The sequence below is a fragment of the Suillus fuscotomentosus genome (genome assembly GCF_016647785.1).
Source record: "Suillus fuscotomentosus strain FC203 chromosome Unknown F5891scaffold_210, whole genome shotgun sequence".
Lineage (NCBI taxonomy): Eukaryota > Fungi > Basidiomycota > Agaricomycetes > Boletales > Suillaceae > Suillus > Suillus fuscotomentosus.
Window position 1 is genome coordinate 1 of NW_024539722.1, and position 18619 is coordinate 18619.

General features: G+C 46.9%; 8 protein-coding genes across 8 annotated transcripts; 5 read left to right on the forward strand and 3 right to left on the reverse strand.

The window, feature by feature from the left end:
• Positions 1-22: 22 nt before the first annotated feature.
• On the reverse strand, positions 23-2503 carry F5891DRAFT_988286 (uncharacterized protein; the record flags this gene model as incomplete). Its single annotated transcript, XM_041377992.1, has 8 exons — positions 23-419; positions 488-928; positions 995-1697; positions 1755-1865; positions 1930-1977; positions 2034-2087; positions 2143-2196; positions 2257-2503. Coding segments are annotated over 8 exons (2055 nt in total), but the record flags the coding sequence as incomplete, so codon positions are not given.
• Positions 2504-5632: 3129 nt separating this feature from the next.
• F5891DRAFT_988287 (uncharacterized protein) lies at positions 5633-6173 on the forward strand (the record flags this gene model as incomplete). The annotated part of the gene is made up of 3 exons (XM_041377993.1): positions 5633-5669; positions 5696-5835; positions 5895-6173. 3 exons carry the CDS (start codon positions 5633-5635, stop codon positions 6171-6173), a joined length of 456 nt encoding a protein of 151 aa, XP_041216847.1.
• A 2407-nt stretch (positions 6174-8580) lies between these two features.
• Positions 8581-9207, forward strand: F5891DRAFT_967157 (uncharacterized protein; the record flags this gene model as incomplete). Its single annotated transcript, XM_041376257.1, has 1 exon — positions 8581-9207. A coding segment is annotated over one exon (627 nt), but the record flags the coding sequence as incomplete, so codon positions are not given.
• A 292-nt stretch (positions 9208-9499) lies between these two features.
• On the forward strand, positions 9500-11215 carry F5891DRAFT_1199909 (uncharacterized protein; the record flags this gene model as incomplete). Its single annotated transcript, XM_041368790.1, has 3 exons — positions 9500-10063; positions 10122-10349; positions 10412-11215. 3 exons carry the CDS (start codon positions 9500-9502, stop codon positions 11213-11215), a joined length of 1596 nt encoding a protein of 531 aa, XP_041216849.1.
• A 361-nt stretch (positions 11216-11576) lies between these two features.
• Positions 11577-12296, reverse strand: F5891DRAFT_988289 (uncharacterized protein; the record flags this gene model as incomplete). The annotated part of the gene is made up of 1 exon (XM_041377994.1): positions 11577-12296. The coding sequence occupies one exon, from the start codon at positions 12294-12296 to the stop codon at positions 11577-11579; it is 720 nt and encodes a 239-aa protein (XP_041216850.1).
• Positions 12297-12596: 300 nt separating this feature from the next.
• F5891DRAFT_1222290 (uncharacterized protein) lies at positions 12597-12935 on the forward strand (the record flags this gene model as incomplete). Its single annotated transcript, XM_041369444.1, has 1 exon — positions 12597-12935. A coding segment is annotated over one exon (327 nt), but the record flags the coding sequence as incomplete, so codon positions are not given.
• Positions 12936-14091: 1156 nt separating this feature from the next.
• Positions 14092-14395, reverse strand: F5891DRAFT_925908 (uncharacterized protein; the record flags this gene model as incomplete). The annotated part of the gene is made up of 2 exons (XM_041373868.1): positions 14092-14239; positions 14289-14395. Coding segments are annotated over 2 exons (255 nt in total), but the record flags the coding sequence as incomplete, so codon positions are not given.
• A 1501-nt stretch (positions 14396-15896) lies between these two features.
• Positions 15897-18117, forward strand: F5891DRAFT_988291 (uncharacterized protein; the record flags this gene model as incomplete). Its single annotated transcript, XM_041377995.1, has 7 exons — positions 15897-15992; positions 16154-16341; positions 16406-16638; positions 16865-17292; positions 17376-17725; positions 17772-17880; positions 18094-18117. The coding sequence occupies 7 exons, from the start codon at positions 15897-15899 to the stop codon at positions 18115-18117; spliced, it is 1428 nt and encodes a 475-aa protein (XP_041216853.1).
• Positions 18118-18619: the final 502 nt, after the last annotated feature.

Genomic DNA, 18619 nt, shown 5'->3' on the forward strand with positions numbered 1-18619 from the left:
AAAGAACGCCGCTCCTATCCACCATGGCGAGGCGATGTTTCTCCACAAGGTGGCAGAATAGCTTGAGTTTGAGTGGATGAAAGCTCTCGTGCATCGCAAAGGAGTGTCCCCTTGTGGAGTTGGTCATATCATCGTGAATACAGTTAGGCATGACTTCCAACATGATACGCCCGTGCGTCAACTTTAGATAGCCTTCTTCGACCTGTTTCAGAAGTGTTTGAATCCCTTGACGAAATTCGGAGATGTGCATGGTCTGTGTTCCAATGGAGAGCCAGGCAAATTCAGGATCGATATAGACTTTTGGCTCACGTTTTTGTCCGAATGCCAGGGCCGAAGCATATTGCTGATATTCGTGTACCATGTTAAAGGTAGTTAGGCGTCCTACACGCAAGACCTCTTCGTGGACCGCAATGACTCGTCTGAAATCAAAAAAAAAAAAGATGAAGTAATGAGCGGCGCATGAAGAATCCAAAGGGAGGATGCTGACTCAAGTTCGTCCAGTTCACTTTCTCTCTGGTACCACAATGCATGGAGAAGGCACGTGCTGTTGAGGAAGTATTTCAACTTAGCAAGATCCGGTGTGTAGTCAATGACCTCGTAAAAGTTCCCGTCGCGTCGCAGGGCCTTTAACCAAATAAAACGCTGGATGACATTTGCCCAGGGCTCGCCTTTATGATAACTTTCTGCATTTATCAAAGACCACAAAAATTCATGCAACATGGTGATGGCAGTCTCGTCCAGAGCATTGTTAGAGAAGTTCATATGTGCCAGAAGGGCGACCAAGGCATGTTCCTGTGCAGGATCGAGCTGAAAACTAAACTTTGAGGGATGATCCATTTGGACTCTAAGTCTGACAATCGCTCGGAGAAGTTGGAAGATCATATCGCAGTACGACGTATTTTTATCAGAGATTGGAGCCCAGTAATCCCTACAACGCAGAGGTTAATATGTGTCAAAGCCTGCGAAGATATGCTATTGAGTAGGACAGACTTACGATTTATCTGTGACTTGGCTGCCATGCAAGAGGGCCTTTGCCAGTGTCAGCTTGTGAGGATTTCCTTCTAGGATAGTGGCGGCCATGTCCATATGTGCCTGCATTAGGTCCTTCAAGGCGGAGAAGATATCATGGCATTCCGCCGGACTGTGCTTCTCTTTCAGCATTTGGATCGCCTTAACCTGAGCTGGATCGGAACGGAGATCAGGCATGAATATATCCCAGGACATGGCCTTTATGAGGGGCCTTCGCTCTTCAGGCGACAGGGATGTCTGTACCAGCGGAACATAGAGAGATGGACTAAAAGTATCGTTGAGCACTTTTTCCAGGTCCTTATTCTGGTGCGAGGCGTTGGGATCTACCACAAAGTAGGCTCTTCCCACAGAATCGAAGAGTTGCTGCACTTGAATTTCCTTGCATAGGGGAGGATCCTTACTGCTTCGGAAATGGACGTTTTTAGCATGCTTTTGCATGGTAGCCTTGTCGCAGACGGCATAAACGCAGTCCTGGGAACTCTGGCATAAAAGGGCATTGCGGGGAGGGCCGATGAGCTGGACGGGAGGGCCTCCAGAAGCGGGGATTATGACTTGCTCTTGTCGGCGAAATATTTTGTGCTCTTCTACATAGTTGGCAAGTGAAGACAACTGAAGAGTTGTCAAAGATTGCTTGTGTTTCTCTTTGCGGTGGCCAGCGACCATATCAGCTGTCAGACACTTGCTACAGCTCCTGCAGATAAAAATCCTGAGCGCTGTGTGCATACAAATGCCCACAGAGTCCAAGAGGGCAGAACAGGAAATATAATCCTCTCCAGCATCAAGGGTAACACGATGAGCTCTCTTCATCTGCTCAAGAAGTATGGTGGCCGGCGGAACTTGATGGGGTCCAGTATTAGATTACAGCATTCCTACAAGAGAAGGTCGAGAAAAAGGGCTCACCTGAAATTGCCTGCTGTGTATTGTGTTCCTGGTGGAGAGGCTCGAATGCTGGAAAAAGGTCTGCAGAGTCAACATAATGCAGCCAGACACGGACGGAAATATACCATGAGCACTTCCTGCAGAAGCCTTTTCATCACGACCCGCGGTGGTTGACGTTCCTTGATACAGTAGATAATTTAGTGAACGACAGGGGGGAGTTTGTGCACAACTTACCAGTATCAGTCACAGCGTCAACTTCTCCCTGGGAGGGGGAGGGGGACTGTGCATCTGAAAAGAAGTGAAGTTATGGTGAAAAGTGGGACAGCAGAGATATAGACATAGACTCACGGATCGGGGAGTCCACGTGCTTCTTGAATGATGACCTTGTAGTATAACTGCACTTGCATCCTTCCACGGGACATCTGATACGTTTACCTTCCCACACCACATTGTACATCGTTCCCCCTATTACGACAGGGCCCGGTGCAGTGTGATATTCATGGCGGTGTTTGCTTGCATGATTACTGTCTCGGAGAAAGGCATTGCAGTTCTCGTAGCTGCAGGAAAGCGGGTAATTCACAGGGGGGATAGACATGTCTGGATGGGCGGAGGGGGTAAGTTGTGTTCAGTAATGGGTCTGCTGATTATATAGTGGAAGACTGTAAAATTGACCCTGTCCGACAAAACAGGTCTGAACTAGGTGTAACCTAAACTTGCTGAATATGAAATGTAATCTGTATGACAGAAAAATAAGCGATACAGGATGCTCGGCGAACTTCTCAGCTGATTTAATTCAGTGGGACTGTCACAATTGTGAAGCGGCGATCTGCTAATCACGAATGAAAGGTTCCGAATAGCTAAACTGAATGACAGACTCGAGTCTATTTTCTCTTCTAATAGTATCATGACCATGAGAATTTTTGGGATCTGTGATGGGTATATCCATGCTGAGAGGCAAGCTTGAGATCAATGGAATTGCACTTATGGAATGGAAATGCGGCGTTGGGCAGATGAGAAAGACAGGAGACAGGGGAACCGAAAGATTGGCAGCCGTAGTCCTGATATGTCTTGTTTAGGTGCTTCCTTGGCCCATAGGAACAACGGCCGCGGTTCCGAGAGGCGGAATTACTCTACGTAGTCTGGGCTGTAGAGGAAGAAGATTAAATATAAATCGGTCCAGATATAAAAAAGGCATGTACTATTTTAAAATATTGTTGTCAATGTCGATTGATCTTACTGCCGTCCTCTCGTAAGTTGCTTGAGCGGATTTCAAACCTTTCCTGATTTGACTACTACCGCGTTGGTTAAACCCTCGTATGGGGGATGCTCTACACCTTGTCGCAGAGTATCCTCGTCTTAATTCTCGCTGCATAGAGCCCAAGCCTTCAATGCAAACATTCCTATTCAGTAATTTCCATGATATTCAAATATTCAGTGTACATGATCTTTTTGAAGTAATTTTAAAAGGTGTAACTGTGATAGCCATCTTGTCGGGAGAGAGAAGCAATGGTAAAATCATGCAGAGTGTCTTTCCGGAGCCCGTTGCAGCTCGAAGTACCACATGTCTTCCTGTAAGCAAAGATACGAGGGACTTGATAACTTCGGAATTTCGGTGCCTTTCGAGACAAAATCAAGGTGCGCGAAAGCTTCGAGTACTTTCCGATCTATATCGTTGAATGTGTGTTTTGTTAAAGTCCTTGGAAAGTTTCGAGAGCATTTAAAGCTGATATGGACATAGGAAAATGTTGAAACTCATGGTCATACTAGTCTGGCGATATTACTTGCGCTTGACTGGGTCGGAAGCCATCAGAGTTCAACTGTCTACATCACGTATTACTGCGCTTGACTGGGTCGGGAAGCCATCAGAGTTCAACTGTCTACATCACTTCATACGAAGCTCCACCATGCAAGCTGCCATCTCAATCAGAAGATGAGATTCAGGCATCGTTCTCATCGCTGCGAGGTGTTGTGGCTTTACAATTGGCTTCGCAATTATATTAGGCACTCGACTACGACTACTAGAGCGCTCCCCGTTTTGCGCACCGCCGGTTGCATCTGCCTTGCATCGTATTCCCGGTCACAGAAACCAGGCGAAAGTCAGGTCATGACCAGGCTACATATGCGTATGAACTCAAGTCAGACGTGTTTCGCAACATGCAGATCACCACAGTCGGGCTGCATGACAATACAGATGGCATGCAGAGCTTGGACAATTGGTCCGTGTCCGTATTTTTCACTGCACGATTCGCCTGCTGCACAAACTGGGCGTATTTTTCCGATTCTGACTCGTGAGCATTGCAGTTAATTGTTTGCCTTAGACATCTGTTTAGCGCATTTTTGCTAGCGCAGCAGCGGAACGGAGAATTCAAGAGACCGTATCCGATCATCACGTGTTTACAAAGTCACTTTGTTTGTTGGGGAGCAGCGCACTTACACGCACTGTTTTATCAAGTAAACTACCTAGTTATATTCTACAGTAAGAAAAACCCACCTGCCCAGTGAAAAATTCACATTTCAGAACGCTAGGTCAAAACTCAGAACGTGTCTCGAAAGTTCAAGTGACTGTATATTAAGGTTCAGAAACTTAGGTAAAAGTGAGCCATATATCCGGGATTTGCCATTGCACCCCTCTTGCTTCGTGGCAATGCTTTGTTTCTTCTTTGCCATGGATGAAGACTTGTATGATGGTGTGAAATAAACACAATACTGTGGTTGAAAAGATCTAGGTCATGTAGAACCAGGAAATCCAAGAGGTGTGTTTTCTGCAATTTCCAGTGATTTCCTTTTTGGTCCCACACACGTTAAAAAAATCGTTAATGACCTTACTTTCTCAAATGGCTGTAAGGTGTTTTATTGAGCGTGCTGAAAATTGGTGTTTGGTAAGGAAGGCAGGAGAAAGTGCAAAAGAAATGGCAGTAGCTGCCCTTTTTGTAGCATGCAAGGTCAGAAATGCAGATACAAAGACCCCCAGTTGCGAGCGGATATGAGTTTTTCTAAGTTGTAACTTCCATCAAGCTTGAGGGCTTTCTTGATGTTGGCAAAACAACATACTGATCTTTATGATTTATTTATCAATGTACATGTCTTGGATTTTGACTCTGAAAAGCTTGATTGCAATGAGCCTTCAAAAAGAGAACTTCGCATGGATATGGCACTAAAAGCTATACCTCCCATGCAATACAGCTCGAGATCACCGAGTCCTCTACAGGACGCAGGTGGTGCCGCCCCAACTTAGAACAAGTCCAGCATGAAACAGAGCCACCTTCCAATAAAGATAGGCGTGTGCTAGGCTGTAAATGCAGACAGCGCAAAAAACAAAGATGCTTTCCAGAAGACACCCCCGGGCAATGTAGCCAGAGAATCCTGCCCTTCACAGGGCAGTGGGGTCCTTCATCGCTAGCATATATGGCCAGCATGAGCTGGAGCCACCACCCTCTACAGGGAGGTGTACGCTTGGGAAGCGGTTGAAAGAGAGAAAGAAGATAACAAGGATTATAAATGAACCACGACAAACAATGCACGCCAATTCAGCGGAGTTTATATTTGAACAATATAGCAGTACAACACCAACTGCCGGAAAACTATGGTAGAGCCCAAAACTAGTAAGGGTGTCAACGAGCCCTGAAGTATATTTATAATATATTTTCCGCACCATCTGTGTGAGAGATTTGGTTCAGAGCTATTACTCAACAGTAGTATCGGACGTCAGGACGTTTCTTGTTCAATGCATGCTTGTCCGACTGCTTGCGGTGGAGGAGTTGGTCAGCCTGAGTTATATATAACACAGAACCTGGCAAGGAGTGTGTGAAGGTTCTTAACGAATGGGAGATCCGGATGCTTCAAGATTGGCTCTACATGACGCACTCAGAGGCCAAGGCTGACAGACCTGAATCCATGGGTGCAGATCCAGCTAGCACTGAGAATAAAGTATTTTTTGACGTGTTCACCCTATTTGCCGTTCTTATAGCGTCGCCTGACCCAAATAGAAAGGAGATGGATGGGACATAGAGGAGGATGGGCGGGACATCTTGTCGTACCCGAAAGACTCCAATCTCTGGATCCACGGGCGTATCGAAAGATTGAATGATGTCTTTGAAAAAAACCAAAACGTTGGCAAGTTCTTGGGTAACTTGCGCAGCCTTACCAGCATCATTACTGTGGATCCTAAGTGGGAAGACATCGAGGATATTACGAAGGATCTCTGGCTCGGAAAGATGAACTGGAGAGAGTTTGTGAACAGCTTGAGGAGGTTTGAATCTTTCTGAGGAACAAACTGCAACTTCGGAAGAAATGGGTAGGTATGTCTTTCTGGACGTTTACTACAACATCTCATTCTCCCATAACAGATGACCGAAACCCCTTCAATACCCTGGAGGTTCGTTCGGTCTTTGGGGGATACATGAGCCGTAGGACAAACTCAAAGGGTTAGAGCACCGAGGACGACATCCTGTGTGAAAGCTTGGATCAAATCGGCCCCCAAGAATTTTTGCCTGTACGGAAATGGGTTTCCGGTGAGATACAGCTATGTTGCGCCACAGTAGCTAAAGTGTTAAAGCTTGAAGAAAGCGGGTGTTTGGTGGCACAATTTTAGATACCAGCAAGGTGAGCGTCAGAGTAATCAGCCAAATCACTCGCACAACATTTCTTGTTCCCAGAAAAATCATCCCAGGCAGAAAAATCACCGCGGAGCAGACTAATGGGGAGGAGCGCGATGCCGGCGCTGATACATCATTGTGTTAGGAGTAGTGGATGGTGGTCAGTGGGCAGAGTTGTGCGTTGGCACTCTTTGTAGCAGCATGGATGACCTTGCTCCGTGACAGAATTGTTTACTGAAGCTTGTCGGTATTTGTATATGCCTTTGTTTGGTCACGGTCAACGAACATCACAAACACATCTCAAAGCAGCATCGAAAGTGGCTCGAAGACTCAACTTTGAACGTTCCCAAAACGTAATCTTGGCACACTTTGCTGATGAAGGGTCCTACTAATCCAGTCCGTCTTGTATTTCTGGTTGTCATCCCCTTCATACTCATGTTTGGACCTCGCAGCACACTATCTTCATGTATGAGATCCATTTGCGGATACTCATTGACATGGGTCTAAATCAGCTTGCTGTCATATGCGGCTACAATGACTGGAAAGAGTGGAAGGAGCAGAAGGAAGCATCAATTCCGGGAGATGATGAAGACATCTGCATTGCGATGAGAGCCGAAGCGAAGGCGATGCTTCAAAGGCAGGGTTCCAGCTGCCTTTCGGAATCTTGGACAGGGGCGCTGGTTTCTCGACGAACTTATTGATGTTAGATCCTTCAGGGCCCGTGAAGAGATTGTAGTGTGCACTGCATCAAAAGAGGACATAGGGAAAGCTGTTCGGGGAATGACCTCTGAATTTCCCCCGCGCAACCTGTCTGCTATATTCAGTGCAGTTTATGACGAAGAACCATGAAGTCCTTTATGTAACAGCCCCGACTTCCCAGGAGGGTTTTGTTGAAGTTCAACGTCGTCATCGCTCTTGTCGTCTTTCCTTTTTCATCGTTGGTATTTCGGACTCTGTACAGTAGCTTATAAACTTGTTCGTTTTCGTCAAACATACCTCAGCGCTTCTCTTACCACACGCTGAGGTATGTATCGTATATTGTTTGCACGCCGGTGTCTTTTCTCATTATGTCCGGTCTATAGAATTGTCTTATAGATACTATGAATCCTAGCGCTTCTCTTACCACACGCTAAGAATTGTCTTATAGTTCAACTGTCATTAGGTGACACCACCTGAAATTGTGGCAAATCCAGAGTGTAATATGATGTAAGCAGCTGTTGTAACGCTGTAAAGACCACAACAACATTCTGTTACATGTAAAACAAACTGTAAAGCATGTGACGCAGTGTTTCGACGAAGCGCTACAATAGATGCGTAAGTCATGTATGTAATGTAGCATGCATCCTTGGCTTTGCATCTAGAGTATCTCGTCCTCTCCTTGGTCCGTGTCTCCCATTGTATCGTATCGTGCCATTACCAATCTGTGCCTATGAAACACGAACACGCTCTCGTGCCGACAAGAAGATACTAGCAAAATGCCTCGTTCCAAGAAAGACTACTACTGCGACTGTGTCAACCACGAGTACCCTCTCACTCGTGTCAGCAAATCAACTTGAACATGGCTCCGTCACAGGTCGAAGCAGAATAATCCAAAGGCTCAGCTCGTTCTCTCAATGACAAAGTCTCTTCTGACGAAGGAGAAAGAGAGATAGAACAAGGAGATGCTCGTGATGACCTCGAGTCATCCCAAGCCAATGATGAGGGCATTAGTCATAGTGCCATTCCCCTGAGTTCTCTTCCCAGCCGTGTAGCCGTCATGTGCTATGATGAAGACATGAGCCACTTTGTGGGTCCCTCCCCCCGTCCATGCGTCTGGTATTCTACCTTTTTCACCCTAGACTGACCAAATATTTGTCGACAGGATGTTGCAGAGTTGACACTACCCTTACCACAACCATCGAGTCCCCGACATCTACACAGGCCGACTGTGGAAGAAATCCCTGACGAGGACGACATTATTCATCATCAAGACGAACCTCCTGCATTTCCACACGTTGATATCCCACCTCCCCTTGACGCAGATGAGGAGACCCTCGCAAACGACATCTACTTGAATGTCACGCTCAATGACTTGCGTATTTTCGGGCTTGCAAATGCTTTCCTGGATGACCCTGAATCTGGGCTTGATGCTGCAACTGTGGAACGCATTCGAAATCTGCCCCAACACCATCTTTCTCTTGATGATGACACTGATCTCAAGTCTGCTGTTAAACTCTATCTTAAATTGTCGCATGCGGGGAAGGACTACGAAGCAGCGCGCCAGAGTCTGATGGAATCCAAAGATGTCGAGGATTTCCTGACACTCTACCAAGCCAAACGAGCTGTAGAACAGCTGAGTGGCGTCTCTGGTATCATGCACGATATGTGCTTCAATTTATGTGTTGGTTTCACAGGTCAATTTGTGCACCTCGGGTCCTGTCCAATATGCCGCTCTTTGCGCTATGACCAGGTCGTTCTCGCACAAAGTAAGGGCAGGAAGAAAGTTGCACGCAAGCAGTTTGCAACTATTCCATTCAGCCCACAACTCCAGGCTATGTTTCGTAATCCCTGTCGTTTTGTTGCTCTGCTCGTTGTTTTTCATACTAGATGTGCATGTACATTATGCATTATGATCCGACCCACGCTGAATTGCACGCATAGCTTGTGTCGCTCGATTTCACTCGATTTGTGCTACAACCAAAAAAACTCGGTAAATATTGTCTAAACTAGTGTAGTCGCATAGCGTGACTAGCCTCGTTTTCTCTAGAAGCTTGAAGGCCCCAAAAAGCTGTTGATCTGCCAAGTTCTGACAATATTTTGTGACACCGATACTTACCAAGCTTTGCGTGGGTACACCCAATATCCACTTTTCACTGTGGGGCCCTATACCTTGATGCGTGGGAACGCTTTCCAACACAGTTGATTATATTGCAAATTGCCTTCAGTGTTTTCCAGTCGCGTCGCGTCTCAAGATTGATACTAATTATCGTTGAATCTGCAACAAGGTCTGTTTTATCATGGCCAGCTGTACCACTCCACTTAAGAATAGTGCTCGCATCAACCGAGAGTCTAGTTCACTTCAATTTCTAATACCCTCTACACCTGAATCATACCCTAGGTCTGCACCAGCCAATTCCTACCACTTCCCTTCCCCTTCACGTGTTGCCGCACCACAGACACCCACCCCTCTTAAAAGATCTTTTTCATCAGACGAAAATTCCATTCCTCAATTCGTTCTCCACTCATCGAGTGCGAAGAAAGCACGGACAGATGCAACCAGAGTCCCCGAAAACAATGGCGGCAAGCTCGCCTATATACTCTGTGCAATCGAGCGCGCGAACTGGACACTTTCGGAGTTTCTATACCATGCCTTTCGTCCTCCTGTAAAGGGCGATAAATCCACTTCTCGAACGACTTCGCATGCTGCTTATGTCCAGCATTTCCTTCGTGGTCGCACCAAGTATACCCCTGCCGACATCATTCACGTATGGCTTCACTCACCGGATGGCATCCTTAGCGAAAACGACCCCGAAATCAATTTTATGTTCGGGATAACTCCTCCCTACACCGATGTCAAAAGAGTCCGTCCTGCACTCTCCTCATTTGCAGCTCAGATCGTGAAGCAAAAGCTTGTCGCAGACATCAAACACGCTGTTAGGCCCAGAAATGAATGGCCTTCATTTCTCATTTGCCCCCTCGAAATTACGTCAATCCTCAGACTGGGATGACATTGGGAGCATGACTGTTACCAAAATCGAAGAGACACTTCGCAAGGAACAACCCCTTGCAATGGCGCTTCTAGAAGCCATCGCTACCGGCCCGCAACGAAAGCGCCGAGGAAAAGACACTCAGCGGGGTATTCGCCCTGTCTGACTCGTGAGATTCATTTCATTTCATCTTCGTGATGCGTACTAATTTTCACGCTGCAGGTTTGTACACATGCACTGTCTTCCCTAGCATTCTGTCATTCTACTCATGCCCAGGCCCTGCCAATGGCACGTGGAATTCGTGAATTTGCATTATCCATCCCGTACGATCTTTTCGTGTACAACAGCCGCATTGGCACCTCTCCGTCATATAGTGCCATTTATAGAGCGCTTCAGATGCTTTCTGTTCGAGAAGCTGATGAAACCCGCTTGCTCGGACAACATTTGACAAAACGAGGTGTTCTTGTGATTGATAACATTCAGAATTACCTAAGGCAGCGTGATTCTCGTATCGGTCGCTCAAACATGATGAACATTGGTCTCGCTGGTACCTACATTGAACTGGAGGATATTGATGTTCGTGCCTTTGACATGTCCGCCAAGAGTCGTATCTTTGATGAGAACAGGCAAACGACTGCTAAAGTGGAAGACTTCCTTGATGCCATTGACAAGTCTCACCTCGACACAGTGCTCACACTCCACTGGCTCCAGGTGCTCACGAAATACGTTCCAGAGCTCTCGTCATACCAGGAACACGTCGCCATACTCTTCCGCACACGAGGTGCCAAACTTCAGCTTCCCATTCAACCCAATAAAATCCACCCGCTCGCAACCAGCAGCAAGAACGAAACAGTGACGACGGAGTTAAAGGATGCCCTTGTGGACTTTTGGGGGCAAATTGGCCAGTCGGTCGAGGAGTTCCAGAAACAGCTCTTACTTGTCAGTGGTGATGGCTTGACGTACGAGAAGATTATCCAACTCAAGAAATATTTACAATACCATGGAGACAAGTTTCAGCTGTTCTAAATCCTTGAGCCAGTGCTTGCCATATGGCATACTCTATGGACCGATCTCAGCCGTCTCTTCGAGACCCATTGTGGAGACACGCTCAGCCGTGATCCATCTATCTCCATGTCATCCCTTGCCAGTCGGGCGAGAGGCTCCATGTGATGCCACTCTGTTGGTGAACACTTGAAGGCCATTGAAATGAACTCGCATGTCGACTAGCTTTGCAAGAAGTATGTCATGGTGGTGCTTCTTAAGGAATGGTAATTGTTGCAATAGGGGTTCCAAGTCATCCGCCACGAAAAGATGCTCAAGGCAATCGACCGGGAGCAGTGATATAATGTCATCTGGTAACACCATGTCAGCGGTGTAGCATTGGTACTCAGGCTCCCCCATACTGCCCCATCGGACCTTTTCTCGCCACCGAACCAATTCTGCTGTGGCCTCTGTTTTTTGTGGCAAGGGTCAGGTAACCATCCTTCTCTTCTTTCCGCTTCTTTTTGACCATGCTGCTGTCAGCAGATGCAACCGTCTCCTCACTCTCCTCTTGCTGACACCCACTGCAATTACAATCCTGGGCACGTGATGGCGGCGGGGGAGTTGTCAGGCATATAGCGCAAGTGCAGGACATGTCAAATGGTGGGTTGTCGTACAGAGCATCAATCTCGTTGACCTTGCATTGCGAGAGAATGAGCCGGGCCATTGAGATCTGCATGTTCTCTTTTGTTGTTTCAGTGTTGTCGCCTTGGCTGACTATTCGCTTTGCTTTCTGAACAGCATCCTTCGACACATAAACAATGCCTTGTGCATCTGCGAGGTTTCGTTTTCGATTGGCCCGCCCAAAGTTCTGAAGCAACTCGTCACTTGTAGCAGGTTGAGGGAAGACAACGACACATCCGATATTTGGAGGGTCGACTCCGTTGGTTAGGGCTGCAGTCGAAACAATGATGCGGGGGGTTGTGGATGAGTCGTTGCGTAAGTCATCCAATGTTTTGTTGTTATGGTTGGCGAAGTTGGCTGAGTTGTACAGACAGATGCACTCGTGCCTGCCTGGTGCCTCTGCGGCCTGTTCAAGAAGGTAGGCGTGCACACGGAATGCCATATGGACAATAGGTACGAAGATGAGAGAGTTATTGGTGCAATCGAGGATCCACCGGAGCTCTGGGAACTGAGTTCACTGACGCCCGACTTGGCTATGCGGAAGATAATGTGTAGGCTAGTACCACTGAAGACTGGACAATCGCAAAACGACACTATCATCCAACGACTTCAAATTGACACCCTTCGACGTTCAAAATGGAATTGACCAAGGTTTTCCGCTCTCCCCCTCGCTTCCACTTTCTACAATGCAAACGTTCTCTCACGAATAGCGGACCACCTCCCGAGACGTCACTCATCCCTTCTAGTCCAATTCCGAAACGGTCACGTCCCACTAAACAAGCATCTACACCGCATAGCACGAAGCCCATCCCCGCACTTCCCATCCTGCCAGGAAAGAGAAGAATCCGTTCACCATTTCCTTTTCGTATGCCCAACGCATGCAACTCACCGAAGAAAGCTAAAAGCGGAGCTGGGCACACGAGCCCAGCAACTAAAGCACTTACTCAATGACGAGAAGTGTATAGAATCTCTTTTCAAGTATATAGCCCGCACCAAACGATTCGTCAGCACTTTCGGAGATGTCACCCCCCCAGAAAAGAAGAAAGCTCGCAACGGACAAAGAACATAGACAGCTAGCAAGAACACCCCGCATACCTTCAGATGGTATCCATTATCCTCCACTCACATCCTGGACCAATATTGGAGTTATATACAACGACCCCATGGTACAAACTTACGACAGATCACAATACTGTACGTACTGTCCAACATAGGGCCCCGCCCCACCGGAAAATAAAGAGGATTCAAAAAGAAAAAGGGAGGGGGTAGGAGGTGCCGCAGTAGTGATGGAACGGGAGCGAAGGATTAGGGAGACCAGGTTCTACCTAGGAAAGGCGGAGGAGCATACGGCGTACGAGGGCAAAATAGTGGGAATGATACTCACGGTCAAGATGCTAAAAGACCAGATGAGGGAGAGAGAGGTCAATGGCACTTGGTGCAGCGATCAGAGCGACCAACGTTTTCCAATCTAAACCAGGACACTACTTGATGGACAAGTTCCACGACCACCTCCGCACCCTCTTCCAATCCGAGGACGACCGGAAACTAGTTATACGTTGGTCGGCAGGACACATCGGCATACCTGACAACGAACAAGCAGACGAACAAGATAAAAGGGCAAGAGGAGAAACGTCAGACCCTCACCTACTCCCCACCTCACTCCGCTCACCTCGTTAGGACAAGTTCAGAGAAATCGACCCATCATACACAACCAACCGCTTCGCGAAACTCGCAGACTAGTACCCAAGAAAAGTATCAAATCAGTCCTTAAATATATCGCTCGCACCAAACGCTTGACAAGCAGCTTCGGAGACATCAGCCCCCCCGAGAAGATGTCGATGCGCTCAGTGCTTAGCCATCTCTTTGTCAAAATGCTTTAAGATGGCATTATCGCATTATCGTCCTCGCTCCAGCCCGAAACAGGATTACAGTATTCCTTCACCAGAAACGATAAAATAGTGTAACATAGAGTAAACACATGTACCGTCTATCATAGAGCTCCGCGCCAACAAACAATAAAAAATGACTCAAAAAAAGATGTCGCAGCAGTAGCAAGATAAAAAAGTATTTATTCAGTCTACTACAGGTAGCACTTGCAATTCAAACTAAATAATTCAGAATCGGTACTGGCTCATGCTCTCTGACATGTCGTCAACTTGTGACCACAGTTCATCTGAGTTTACCGAGTCTATGGAAAATGAGGGTGAAGGTGGGGATACGGGGGACCCTGGAGACGATGTCCAGTAAGGGCCTCCTGGAATGGGGACTGCTCTGACTCTGCCTTCATTGTATTGGACTGTGTAGGCCTCCAACGCTTCCTGGAAAGATGGGTATCCTTTCTGGATGTTCCCACTGACAAAGTTTGTACGTTCTGCAACGTCCGTCCTGAGATGAATGTGAAATTAGATGTTATTAACGAGGGAGACAACTAAACACAGACCAGCGATAGAAAATACCAACTTCTTGACCAACAGTAATTACCCAGAAGCCCTCAGGTTTCAGCACCGCACGCGGTGCACCGATCTCCTCTGGTTTGGGAACAAGTGCTCGAGTAGCGACCCTCGCAGTTGTCGATGAATGCAGGATTGGAGACAAGGGGTATAGTGTTGGAGAATCGGATGTTCTAGTGGTCACATGTTGCACGGGGGGTGGACTAGTTGAGATTGTTAAGGTAGAGGGAGCGAGAACTGTTCCATTAGGAGTACTGCTGTCCGTGGATTGCAAGCATGAAGATTTCCTTAATGTGATGGATTCTACGGTGGTCTTGCGCCTCCAAGTGAGAGTGTCCAGTGACGAATCTATCATGAAGCTTGAGTATTTCAAGGTGGGAATGAAGAGAACATGATGGCTGCCTGATAGGGTCATACCGTTGAGCAAATTCTGCAAATCTTGAATATGATCATGCCTAGAGTTGGTGCAAGTAGATGCTGAGCTCGAATGATGCGACATGACAGATGTGATCAGGTCGAATAGACACCGTAGTAACGATAATCAGTCACGTGAATTGAAAAGCACAAAACCTTACCAACACTACACAGCAAGACAGTTGGATGCACCTGGGGTTAGCCTACAATAGTTGTAAATAGGATAATTTCAGACTCAACCGCACTGCAAAAAGGACCCGTGCGCCTCCGTACTTTTGAATCTGAAGTGCGACATTTGTTGTGACACTCAAGTTCGGTTTGTCGCGGTGTTTGTCCCACGGGCAATGTAGTTTGAACCTGAGGACATCCTCAACTTTAGCCGCCGGTTGCGATGTTATTTTTATCCCAACAGGGAGTCAGACGTTAAGTGAAATATGCAGAAGGTGATTAGCTAGCTAATACTAGCTGATATTGGTAACATATATATAATGGAATATTTGATCCTGCGGAACCAATTAGAGTCCACCAACATGCATGCTCATCGTATACAGCTTTATACACATAGCATTTGTGACCGATCTACATAATGATTACATGTATCTACCAGGACTCCAATACGGTACTCTACACGTGTATCCCATAGCCCAATAGTATCTTGGCACAAACTAGCATCTATCCCGGTAGCTCCTGTATACACAGTGTTGACGAGCCTTGATCACACAAGTATCAGTACTGAAGGTTAGAACGTCAGTCGATATAGGAAAGAGAGGCGAAGGACCCATTTCTACTCTCACCACATTATCCCCATGTACGAAATTAGCGTCAGCGTTCGCCCGACAACATGCTGACAGAGTACGTGTTCAGTTCTAGGCCCTTGTAGTTGGTTCCTCGGAGATAGATCTCACATGACTTGAATGATATGTACTGATTTTGAACTTGTCTCATTTGTGCCTGATTTTGTTCCTTGCGCTGCGCTGTCATATGAGATACGAAATACCCGATAATTCACTCATGTTGGCACAAGTTTAACCACAAACAACAGAAGGTGATATTTGTGTGAAGCTGGAAAAAATGACTTGAACGTTGAAACAGCATCAAGATTTTTTGGTAAAAAAACACAAATTGTCCTCCTCGAAGCATGCGTGACAAAGCATCATGCATGGCTGAATATATACATAATGCCTGCAAAAAAGATGCCCTTGGCAGGTGTGCACGTAGGCAATCCCGCAGACTGGAACCTTAGCAAGATAGTCGGTTTAATCATACCGGAGACAGTATCCTTGTAGGACAGCAATTCATTCAGTAGCAGGTCCACAAGAGACAGCTCATCTTCATTCTCGCATTCCTCGTTTTATCCTCACTCGCACTTGCATTCACATTCTCATAAATCCCATGGCCTCCATTAAATAAACGAAATTCCCGCGCATATAATCAGCATACTGCCATCCCGCATCCTCAGGAATTTTCACAACACGAGTCACTTTATCTCGAAAATGCAGAACTCAAGCAGGAGATGGAAGTACTACGGCAAGAAAGCCAGACTTTGAGGAATAACTGGTATGACATGGAGAGCAAGCGTGATATTGAAGTCGCAGTGCTCACCACACGACTTGAGCAGATAGAGTAAGTCCCAATTTGTTGTGCACTACTATGAGTTACTAACCGCTTCAAATATGTGAATCTCAAGGACATTGTATCAACAACTTCTTAAGCGCATGGATGTGTTAGCTACTACAACTGGGAGTCTCTCACAAGACCCCTTCCTCGGGCTTTATCGCATGGCCTGTGATGCTGATAAGAAACTACCTACATATCAACGAGAGGATTACCATGGCGCGTATTATTGGACAAAGGAGAGACGGCGGCGGGGGTACCAAAATGGCCGTGGTGTTCTTACTGTCAAGAAGTCGTCAAAGTCGGGTGCGGCACATTAATCGTCTTTTTGCTGAAGACAGCATCGTTGCTTCAGAATCAGAGCAACAAAATGCGAAATCAACTTCACGCAGCCTAGCGTACACTGCTTGATCAATGTCTAGCCCAAACGACATGGATGCATCCGTTTCACTATGCGCAATCATTCCTCCACTTCCGCCTTTGTGACGGACACTGGAAAATAGATACCTTTGCTAGTCGACACTATCTGCAGTGGATATCCGGCCCAAAGAAGATAGCCGAGTCAAGGTGAAGCGAGAAAAAGTGGACACCATGAATGTCAAGATCGAACAAGTAACTCAAGACCCCACATCTGCTGCAGTGCCTTCCACATTTAAACGGCCCCAGTCAATTGCTATATCGCCTCTAGTGCGCATCTCGAAGAAGAAGAAAGAAGTTCATTGCACCCCCTCTCCCCCAGTGTTCTCTTCTGTGCCCTCTGCTGCTCATCACCATACATGTCTGATTGCCAAAACAACTCAAATTGATGATATGCCTGAAAAACCTGCCTTTGAGCATATCTCCAACGAACCCTTCGGAGCAGCTCGTGATGACCCTGTTGCTTTTGGGCCCACTGCTCTCGAGAAGCCAATTGACCTTACTACTTCAGATGCTAATGCTCAGTTGTCTGAACCTGCCATAGTAGGTCCACCGAGGCTCGAAGTTCAGGAAAGTCTCTTGTTGTTGTACAACTCGGATCTAACATCAGTAACATTTACCGTTAGATTACGAATCCACTCGAGGGTCTGTTTCCAGACCGATCAGACAGCCATTCCGCAGATATCATCTCCATACCTGGGCCTTCCAGCATTACTATGGCGCATATAGCAAGCACCTCTGTTGGCGACATGGGTCCGAGTCCTGGCAACGCACATTCACAGCCACAAGCTCCGTCTTTTATGCAATACTTATCAAAAGTGATGCATGCCAATGCTACACTGGTTCCCGCAAACGTCGCCGTACCCACACAGAACACTGGCGTGAAGTTCGAGAATGACGATGCAGCTGCAGAGGCCAAATGCACCAAGAAGAAGGAAGTAGTACCAGTAAAGCAATCTACTCGTGCCACGGCAAAGTACGTGTGTCAGTTATTGCACTCATCGAAACCGCATCTTACAAAGGATTTTTCACAAAAGTCTCTGTCGAATAGATTGTTGCCAGTACCACACTGAAGGCTCGAACGGACAGTTCGAGACATATTGGAAGAAGCTCGATGCTTCCGTCAAACAGGTACGATCGTTTTTTAACCTATGAGTATGATCCTGTAAAATTACTCTCGCAGAGAATAAGGCAGCTAAGGAAAATAAGGCAGTCAAGGCAGAACCTCCGAGTCTAAGTCCAAAATTTGTATATGTTTGTTCACGGTGCGCTCGAAATCTCTCTTCCTGAGACTACCTAACGTTTCCTTGTTTAAATTGTCATATTGAGGTGCGCACTTTGAAGATTCTTATTGTTCTTTCTATTTAAATTAAACAAAACCATTCTAGCTCCATCTTCTTCAACACAACACCTGTCTTCAAGATTCAAGTCCCACAGATGACGCACTTGCGCTGATCCAAATCGTTGCCCGCTGTTCACAAGACACGAGTGTGTCGACCCTCCCTTCGAGTTCGAGCCATGCCGATTGGCGTCGGCACCCACCATTCGCAGTATGTGATTGTGTCGGTCCCCTTCGAGTTCGAGCCATGCTGATCGGCGTCGTCGCCCCCCGTTCGTAGTTGGTGAGTGTGTCGATCCTCGTTCGAGCAGCAGACATGCCGATCAGCGTCGTCGCCCACTGTTCGCAGGATGTGAGTGTGTCGGTCCACTGTTTGCAGGATGTGAGTGTATCGGTCTTCTTCGAGCAAGAGCCATGCTGATCCAAGTCGTTGCCCACTGTTCGTAGTTGGTGAGTGTGTCGGTCCTCATTCGAGCAAGAGCCCTGCTGATCCAAGTCGTCGCCCACCGTTCGCAGGATGTGAGTGTGTTG